Below are 10,162 nucleotides of genomic sequence, written 5' to 3'. Positions count from 1 at the left end.
TCTTGCTCTGCTTGGTGTGATATAGATCTTGAGTTATAATGTAGACTTTGGGGGATAAAAAAGCAAGTACTATAGTGGCCAATTTACTGTATGAGAAAGCAGACTTCAGTGCTTATTAATTTAACTTTTCTGTGAAATCATTGAATCTATGCTTGTTGGAGAGGGGTTTTGCTTGTTGTTTCAAATTTTTGTATTTTTACTTGCCACAAACCAGAGCTTATCCATATTTGACCGACATGAATTGTAGTTAACTACTGTTAATACCTTAAAATAAGAGAGAGGAAGAGAGTTCTTGAAACCTATCTGCTGCATATCCTGTTCATTATTTCCGTAGGAATAATGACTCATGTTTCCATAATATCTGAGATTAAGAATCCTGCAGCATTGTACGTCTTGAACAAGTTTTCAACAGGAATGACCTTGATTTTAGAAAAGCTGGTAAAACAGCAGAAATATATGACAAAAGTAAATACCACCATTTTGACTTGGGCTTGAAGCATAACACCAACTCAGGTGTTTCCATTTTCCTAGCTACAATGATTTTATGCTAAAGCAGTTTTGTATCTGACACTGTTTTTAATTAAAAATAATTAGGAGGCAAGGCAACATTGTTGCAGACTTCCTTTGAAGCTCCTAAATGAATGAATCATCTTGCCATGCATTCTTCCAGATTAATGCCCCATGATTGTTGCTGCCTCAGTCATCAGCAATTTGTGGCTCATAATCACTGAACCAGATGAATGATGTCAAGAAGCCTGCAGTGAGAAAATTGGAGATGCAGGGCACCTTGTGCTGTTATGATTTCCAGCACCCTGCTTTTTAGCAGAAAAGCATAGATCAAAGTATAAATGAAAACTTTTTTTTTTTACTTCTGCCAAATAATCCAAAACGTATCAGGTATAGGTAGACATATTAGAGCAAGGTGGGTGTAATGGTTATGGCATCTGGATAAAAAGCTGGAGACTACGAATTCTAGTCTTGTTTTAGACATAAAGCCAGCTGAATGACCTTGGGGCAATCATTTTCCCTCAGCCCTAAGAAGGAGACAGTGGCAAACCACTTCTGAAATCTTGCCAAGAAAACTGCAGGGACTACTCTAGTCTAGGTAGTCACCAGGAGTCAAGATTGATTCCAAGACGCCTTTGTACACACACAATGTGTACATAGGATAAAAGCTTGCTTCTTTCACTCTTTTGTAATATCTTATTTATTGGAGGTCAGAATATTGACAGGTTTCCCTTGAGTACAATGTTCTTTCCTGCTCTTTTTCTGTTAACTGCTGAAAAATGTACTTTTCAGAAGTTAGGAGCTTTGTTAAGGACAAAGCAGCCAGCACAAAAAAGTAGAAACTTGTTTTAGTTTCTGCATCTCAATGTACCTAGCCCTGTTGTTGAAAGATGGGTCCCAGAATCCATTTGGTTATATTGGCAGGGGCTATTGGGAGTTGTGTTACAAATCTGGAGGACTGCAGTTTCCAGTTGATAGTTACGATTGCTGCATTGTTGGAAAGATTTGAACCATTTTCTCTGAAATCATTACGCATTTTAAAACTGCATCATATAATTAATAAAACTGAGCAGAGGTTTGGAAATAACTTGGAAGAATTAATTAAGAGTGTAAATATGCCCCTGTCTGCAACTCTTCAAAACAACTGCATCTTTTCTAAGGAATGCATAGCAGTCTTCTGCAGCTATCAAAGATCCAAGGAAAAAATGCAGTTTTACAAAGTTCCAGAAAAAAATGTTACATTCATTCTTCTGTGTGCTCTGAAGAACCTCTTGCAGACTGCATTTCAGAAACTCCACAATCCTAAACATCTTACTTTCTGTACTTTATATTACAAAACCATGTTGGACTTCACTGAATTAATATTATGACTTCATTCCACATCCACATTCCTTTTTATAGGCTTTTTTTTGAGGTAGGAGATTTAATAACTTGCCCCAGACTTAAATTACAATGGCTTGTTATTATAAGCACTTGTTGAGAACTTACTGAATAAACAGGTATACAATTGTGATTTAAATATTTCAAAGTTTTATTGATAGCATATTTATAAGATGTAAGAATAAATACCCTGCAAGAATGGTACTTTTCTATGCCATAACTTGATATTTTGCATTATCAAGATATTTATGCATCTTAAACTTGATTTGAAATTGCAAACTATGCAAGTAAAGCCTTAGCCCTGATTTTTGGACTTTCTGCTTCTTCCCATCCCACATTTTTAAAAGGAACATTATTTGATGAAGAGTTCTGAAAAACCTAAAATCTGCATACTTTTAAAAATAATTTGGTTTTCCTAATAATAATGCCACAATAATGTGTCTTTTTTTCTCTCATGGATCCATGTTGCTGCATTTCTTTATTCAAAACAGCGTGCTCCCAGTTTACAGTATGCAGATCTTTTTGGAGTAGCTTGATTTTTGTTTGAGTTTTAAACCTGTTAATTCCCCAAAGAGCTAGCAATCATGATGAAGTGTTTCATTTATATACTCATTACATTTGCTTGACATTTTTTAAAAAAATTGTAACACATGCCAACCATGATATATCATTAAAGAAACTCACACATTTCTTTGCTATGTCTTCAGACAAGCCGGTCAGCTTTATAAATTGAACTCTAGCTTCCTTTTTGCACACTGTATTCTGACCTTAGTTCTACTTGTCGAGTATAATCCTGGCTGTTTCGTTTTGTGAAAATACAAAGACACCCCCTGCTGGTCTGGTTGACAAGCATAAACGTCTGATTACACTCCTTAAACTTTCATAACAATTTTGCTAATTGATTACCTGAATCATAGTGACATGCAGGGATAACAAAAAAGTGTTACCCTTTCTTCCCCTTTTGCTGTGTATTTGCATTCGATTATTTCATGCAGCAAATGCCAAGATGTTCTTGTTTTCTATTCAGAAATCTTTCTTTCAGGAGAATATAAGAGTTGGGCTGGCCAAACTTCTGGCCCCTTGAACCAGTACAGTATCCTCTGACCAGATACCATTTGAAGGTCACAAGCAGGGCCTCTGGGCCACCATCATCTCCAGCCAAAAAGTAACATTTACAGTACATGGAGCACTTTCACATTTGATGGCCATGTTCTCTAAGAATGTCTCTGCTCTGCCTTGAAGGAGCGTACCAATTATCTTGGGGCAGGGTGGGAAGAAGGAAGAAAGTTTTAAAAATAAGGTCAAAATACCATCTTGGTGAACAATTTAGGACTTAAAGAAAGAGCAGTGGTAGCTTTTACTGACAGGCATTTAGTCTGTTCTTGGTCTATGGGATAGTGTACATTTTTTAATATTTTACATTTTTAATATACTACATCCTGGAAATCCAAAGTTCTTGTGGCCTCTTTTGGAGGTACAGTGCAGTAAAAAAAAAAAAAACCCACTAGAGGCCCTCAATTTGATCTCTCTATCCAAAAGGGGAGCACTGTGAGATTTGCAAGGTAAGTTGGAGAAAAATATATATTTTTTTGTTCTGGTGTACAGAACTGGCTTCCACCCACTTACCTGCCAATATTTTTATTCTTCCTTCTTTCTTTTTGCAGGGATGGCAACAGGGTGCGGTAAAGTCAAGATGGGAGCCACAAACCTATGATTGAAGCCCTTTCCCTTTACATGCATCAGTATGTGCAAAAAGGGTTAGGGCTTGGATTACAGCTGCCATCTTGAATTTTTTTTTAACCTTTTCTAGGATACCTTTGTTCTTTTGGCCTAGGATAGTCACATTCCATTTCTGGTAAAGAATCATTATTTAGAAATCCAGGCAAAATGCTTTGCCTGAAATGCAGGAATGGGGACATCCTGCCATTCTGAATTGCTGTCTGCGATGCAACTCTTATAAGTAAATGAAGGCTATTGAAATCTGTGTTTGCTTTAAGTTCTAGTCTCTTAGGTGATTCAAATTACTTAACAGATAAGACGCCAATGCAATGCAATATCCTGTTTGTGTTGAACTTACTTCCTGAGTCTACCAAAGTAATGGAAAGTCCTACTGCTAAAAATAGGCATTAGCCTGCTTTGTGCATAATACTAAACCATTATAACTTTTTCAACAGATTGGAATAAAACCAAATTGTGGTGTGGTATGAACTTCTATTTGTCCTGTCACAAGTTATAACATAACTTCTGTAGGTACTATTTTAATTTCATTTCATTCTTCAAGGGTTCTCTCAAACAACGTTTTCCAAGGCAGTAAGAAATAATAAACATTTAAATGTGAATGAAAGCAGAACTACAAAAAGTAACTGTAAAATAAAGCACTACAGTGGCAGGAAAATATTTGAAGCCAACATTAAAATAATCATCAGCATTGCCATGAATAGTTTGGGAAAGAACAGTGACTAGACTCTAAAGATTTTGTTTGGTTTGGTAGTTGCCCAGACATCCTGGATTACTGAGAAAGCTAGGGTGAAAAATGACATATTTTTACTCCGCTCTTAGCCAGTTTCACCAGTATCAAAAAGCCCACATAGATAGCCAGAATTCTTGCTAGAAATACTGACCAACGAAGTGTTAGGGCTCATAGCCACACCGTGGAATATATAAGGAAAGAAATGGGAAATGAATATACAGTAATTTGTCCATTGTAAATTAAGAACTATTACACATCTTAGTAATGGAGTTGGGTTTTCTGTCCTGTGTTGGCCTTAGTTCCTAACTGATTTCTCCTTGCTTGTAGTCCATTATAGTGCAACGCTGGGATGTTCCTTGGAGAAATTCAAATAACATAACTTCACATGAATCCATGATGAAGCTAGCATTGTGAAAATCTATCCAAAGTGTTCCATTCTTCTTTAACATTCTGTCATGTTAATCCACAGATCTATTCCCAGTTTTTTTTTCTACATCATAATTAAATGATGGTGGAGCAATTCTTGGGAACCTGGAAACTAATCTTGAGTGAAAACTTTGATGAATACATGAAAGAACTGGGTAAGCAAGCACACTGCAGGAAAAACCTAAATTTTCAGAGATAACCAGATTTACTTGTTTCTTAGATTTATAGCCTTCTTTTTATCCAACAGTAAAAAGTAGAATATATAATGCACCATACTCCCATTTTTCTCTATAAAAATGTGAAGTTTTGGATTGACAAAGAGTGAGAATAAATAACTGATCCAACGTCAGTGAACTTGCGATTTTGGGTGTTCCCAGTGTCAGGCCAACTTTTTAATCACTACCTTTTTAAAGTGTGTTGCCTACAAAAGAATATCAAATATTTCTGTTTCCAAACTTTGGAACAAATACTATGAGATATAGTAAAAGAACGAGGTATATTTAAACTGCAAAAAAATAGGAGTAAGAAGAAGCATGATAGCAGCCTTTGGCCATTAAAAAAGAGGGTTGACTTGTTCTCTCTTGATAGGCTGGGAGGTGTTAGGCTTGCACTTAGGTAAGGAGGTCTAAAGTATTTCTTCAAAACATGTTTGAAACCAAACAGAGCTATAATAATTACTTCTAAGACTCCCCAAAAGTACAATTTCAAATCTGGTGCTCCTTGATAAATTGGATTGCAGTATCCATCATCCTTAATTGAAATGGTCATTGCCTTTTCCAATTCAGTACTTTCCAGGAGTATTTTTGACTATATCTTACAGGTCTAGTTAGGAGTTGTAGACACCTATCAGGCTGAAGAATACGATGTGTCTTGGATATTTTATCTTGGCTTGCATTGGAAGATTACTAATCAAATCCACTAAACAAAATAAAATTATCCTAAAATCCAAATCTTGATTATCTAAATTCCTCCTTCTACACACTATTTGAAGTAGAACATCCTGCGGGTTTTTTAAAAAAAGTTTTATCTAACCAGACCTGCAGTCCCATACCTGATTTGGAAAATACGAAGATTTAACCCTGTTACTAGGATGAAAATAAAGTTTTTGGTTTTATGGTTTACTAAAATATGTTAATAAAAAATTAGAAACTATACTACACCAGTGAGCAATGTGTCATTTCATTTTATTTTCAGTAAGTTTTAATTCATCTTTTTAATATTTTTTTGTATTTATTTTTACTTTATCTGTTGTTTTTCTATAAGATAGGTATTCTTTCTTAGAAAAAAAAGTGGCATATAAACCAAGGAAATAAGAAATGCTAATAAAAACAAAAGTTGCCATTTTCTAACCTGAGTTATTTCTAAGAAGGCCTTAAAAATACTGGATGATATTTCATATTTTGCATTCTGCAGGAATAAACTTTGCCCAAAGACAACTGGGTTCTCTAGCCAAACCCAAAGTAATCATCACTATGGACAAAGATGTTATCACCATTAGAACAGAAACTATCTTTACAGTTAATGAGATCTCCTTCCAACTGGACCAAGAGTTTGAGGAAAGAACAATAGATAACAGGCTGGCCAAGGTAAATATTTCTAGGTTTTATTCCCATGTTTAAGAAGAAGAAATAGAATAACTTGCCATATAACAGAATCATTACCGTGTTTCCGTGAAAATAAGACCCTGTCTTATATTTTTTGAGCCCCGAAATAAGCGCTTGGCCTTATTTTCAGGGAGGTGTTATTATTTTGGGGTGCATGGAGCAAGACAGGGTTCCTCTTGCCATCTTACCTGATCTCCAGCTTTGTTTCCCTAACCCAAACCGGAGGAAATGGCGGGCACCAGCTGTGCAAGCATTTAAATATTTTCGGTGAGGGCTTATTTTCAGGGAGGGCTTATTTTCAAGGGGGGCATGCGCTCAAAAGCCAGAATTGGCTCATTATCAGGGGAGGTCTTATTTTCCGGGAAACAGGGTATTAGAATGTCGGTCTAGTGTTGAAGGTACCAGACTAGAAAGCAGAAGATTTTGAGTTCAAATTTTGTCTTAGTCATGCAAAGCTGATGGGAGACTTTGGACCAGTCACTCTCTCTCAGCCCAACTCACCCAAGGGGTTGTTGTTATAGAGAAAATAGGAGGAAGAAGGAAATGTTGTGTGTTGGAAATATTCACTGCCTTGAGTTATTTGTAAAAATGATGAAGACGGGATACCAATTCATAAATAAATGTCAGCTAATGAAAAATGGGATGTATGGGGGAGGAAAGAGGGGATTCAATTAACAAGGTGGGAGAAAGAAACTATCGTTCCCATAACCTCCTGTGTATTTTTAGAGCATTGTAACAAAGGATAATGACACCCTCATTCATATACAGAAGTGGAATGGCAACCACACTACTATCAAAAGAAAAATAGTAGACGGAAATATGGTGTTGGTAAGTTTTTTTCAATCTACCCTGCCTTTTAATTTATTTAGTTCTATATAAAGCCCCACAAAGACCTGATTTTAGAGTAAACATCATATACCTCATTGTTCCTATGGCATTCCCAACTATCAACGTAACATTTCAATTGTTCTCATTTTCTGTTATTATCTTAGTATTATTTTGTTAATTATTAAATCTACATTAGTATGTTGGGAATTGTGGGATGTTCAGAATACCTTAACAGCTATCAAGGAGTTTCGAGGTTTCTTCAGCTATATCTGCAGAAGTTGTTCAATGCTGAACTCAGGCAGTATGAGCTGTGAATTATGCTTGTGTGAACTCAATCCTTTAATGCTTTTTTACTTCTTTTTTATTTTATGAACTACACTCAACTATTTTTAGAATTAAAAAATGACAACCCTGGGGAAGAGGGACAAGGAGCATTTTCTTCAAACTGCAACCTCAAAGTCACTCTTATATTTAATGTAATCGATTCTACTTAAAAATTTTCGAGAATAACTTGCTAGTTTGGAGAAAAACTACAGATAGTCCACAATTTACAACCACAATTGGAGCCAGATTTTACTTTGTTAAGCAAGGCTTTGTTAAGTGAGTTGCACCTGATTTTACAATCTTTTTTTTTTTTTTGCTAAGGTTGTTAAGCAAATCACTGTAATTGTTGAATGAATCATGCGGTTGTTAAGTGAATTTGGTTTCCTTCGTTGATTTTACTTTTTGGAATCTGGCTGGGAAGGTCACAAATGGCAATCAGGTGACCCCAGATGTTGCAATCCATGCTGGTTGCCAAGCGCCTGAATTTTGATCATGTGGCCACAGGGATATAGCTACAGTTGTAATTGTGAGGATTGGTCATGGATCATTTTTCTCACTGCCTTGTAACTTTGAACAGTTGTTAAATGAATGGTTGTAAGTCATGGACTACCAGTATACCTTTTTGTATAAGTGGATAGCAGGGGTGGGTTCTACTTACCTTTACTACCGGTTCGCAACGGCAGCTTCTGCGCATGCACAGATCATCCTTTATGACGTTCGGGTAGGTGGGCGGAGCCTCCCGACGCTTTTACTACCGGTTTGCAAGAACCAGACAGAACCAGGAGCAACACACCACTGGTGGATAGCCACTAAAGCACGTAAGAGATCGGCAGGCTGCTATGTAACCCAATATAATGCAATGTGGAAGAAAGCTTGTCCCTGACATTACATGCGGCTCCAACCTCCTTTTGGAAGCCCCTAGATCATTGTCTAATCATTATTATTGAAAATCAGCTCCTTGGTTTTCTGTTACTTTAAGATAGGAAGCCCTTGAAAGCTATAGTGTAAACTGCAAAAAATAGCATTAGCATAGTTTAAAAGAAAAAAGCTTTGTTCTTCCAAAAGTGCAGAATCTTTTTGGATTGCTTCCATGCGCTCTACATGGGCCTGCCCTTGAAGATCACCCAGAAGCTACAGCTTATCCAGAATATGGCAGCATATGCAGTGATGTGTGTCCCTAAGTTTATCCACAAAGCACTTCTGTTGTGCAAGCTGCATTGCACCAGTTTTCCTCTGGATGCCATTCAGGGTATTGGCTATTACTTTTAAAGCCTTACATGGCGCAGGGCCTGGCTATCTGTAGGACCGTCTTTTCCTAAGGACATCTACCCATCCTACCAGATCAGATAGAATGGGCATGCTCCTATTCCCTTACCTTAAACATTGCCATTTTATGGGATTTAGGAAATATGACTTTTCCATGGTAGCCCATACCCTATGGAACACTTTCCCCCTTGAAGTTCAACAGGCCTCTATCCTCCGAGCCTTACAAAAAGCACTGAAATCCTCACTTTTCCCTAAAGTTCTTGAATAGGGTAAGGTGCACAAGAAGATTTAGCAAGGGTCTATATGTGAAAGCTTAACTTTGGTGCCAGGTTTTTAACATTAATGGTTTTAATTGATATGTGTACTATATTGTTTCCATCAATGTTGTTTTAATTGGTGATTGGGAGCCACCCTCAGTTTGATGCAAGATGGGTGATTATACAAACATTTTAAATAAATAACTACATCCCTAATTTTGTAGTCTTGACCTCATGGTATTACCATTGCAAACATTATGGTCACTGCAATGCAGATCTGGCTCAGTATCTGCTTCTCATTTTGTAGGGTCAGCTCAATTCCTGTCAGGTTTAGTTTCAGGTTTTGGAAATTTTTTGCTTTATTGTTTTGCTTTATTGTGGGATTGATGACAGATGAAGCAGATGAAAAATTGATCTAAATGGATATTAATGATAGTACATTTAAATGAATGTTACACATAGTACATTTACTAGGAATTTCTGAGTGCATGAAATTCCTACTAGCATCTTTTTCTCTTCTTCCAGGAATACATCTTGAATGATGTCATTTCTACCAGGGTCTACAAAAGAGTATAAGACAATTCTTTCCCAGGTTACATTTTCCTGTTTCTTATTCAAGTGATGTCAATGTTAATTATGGTGCTTGTATGCAGAAAGAATTCCATACTGAAATAAGATTGAAGAGAAATAAGTCCAACATCTTAATCACAATGCTTTTTATCATAGGATTACTATTTCCTCAATGATCATAGTTGCTGAACTGATTCTGATAGTCTGCTTAAAGCATCCGCATTGGGATCCACTATGCAAGTTAAAATCAAACCAACACAGAATAAAGTAAAACTGTTGGGGTTTTTTTAGCTGAAAATTAAGGCTTCGTTACTATACGTTAGAATCACGCCAGTCTTTGAAGTTTCATTACACTGCTGATTCAGGTGTGATACTAAAGTAGAAATAGAATAGAAAGATCATCATGAGAAGCCATGCATCAGTGATTGCACAAAAACTTTACTGAATAGATCAGATAGAGTGTGACACACACACGTTTTTATATTTTTTAAAAAAATAAACTTGACAATAAATTCTCCATTTTGAAATTC

General features: G+C 36.4%; 1 protein-coding gene across 1 annotated transcript; it reads left to right on the top strand.

Moving 5' to 3' along the window:
- The first annotated feature begins 4,862 nt into the window (after window positions 1-4,862).
- On the top strand, window positions 4,863-9,638 carry LOC139315734 (myelin P2 protein-like). The gene is made up of 4 exons (XM_070942167.1): window positions 4,863-4,938; window positions 6,197-6,369; window positions 7,114-7,215; window positions 9,588-9,638. The coding sequence occupies exons 1-4, from the start codon at window positions 4,863-4,865 to the stop codon at window positions 9,636-9,638; spliced, it is 402 nt and encodes a 133-aa protein (XP_070798268.1).
- The last annotated feature ends 524 nt before the right edge of the window (window positions 9,639-10,162 follow it).

Source organism: Pituophis catenifer, unplaced genomic scaffold (genome assembly GCF_029215685.1).
Source record: "Pituophis catenifer annectens isolate HBS135680 unplaced genomic scaffold, rPitCat1.0.hap2 SCAF_3, whole genome shotgun sequence".
Lineage (NCBI taxonomy): Eukaryota > Metazoa > Chordata > Lepidosauria > Squamata > Colubridae > Pituophis > Pituophis catenifer.
This window is presented reverse-complemented; position numbering and strand designations above follow the sequence as displayed.

What these genes read in the sequence shown, in the direction of transcription:
- LOC139315734 (XM_070942167.1), top strand. Translation starts at nt 4,863, where the DNA reads ATGATGGTGGAGCAATTCTTGGGAACCTGGAAACTAATCTTGAGTGAA. An exon ending in TGAATACATGAAAGAACTGG is followed by an intron (nt 4,939 to 6,196) that starts GTAAGCAAGCAC and finishes TGCATTCTGCAG; the next exon opens with GAATAAACTTTGCCCAAAGA. An exon ending in TAGACGGAAATATGGTGTTG is followed by an intron (nt 7,216 to 9,587) that starts GTAAGTTTTTTT and finishes CTCTTCTTCCAG; the next exon opens with GAATACATCTTGAATGATGT.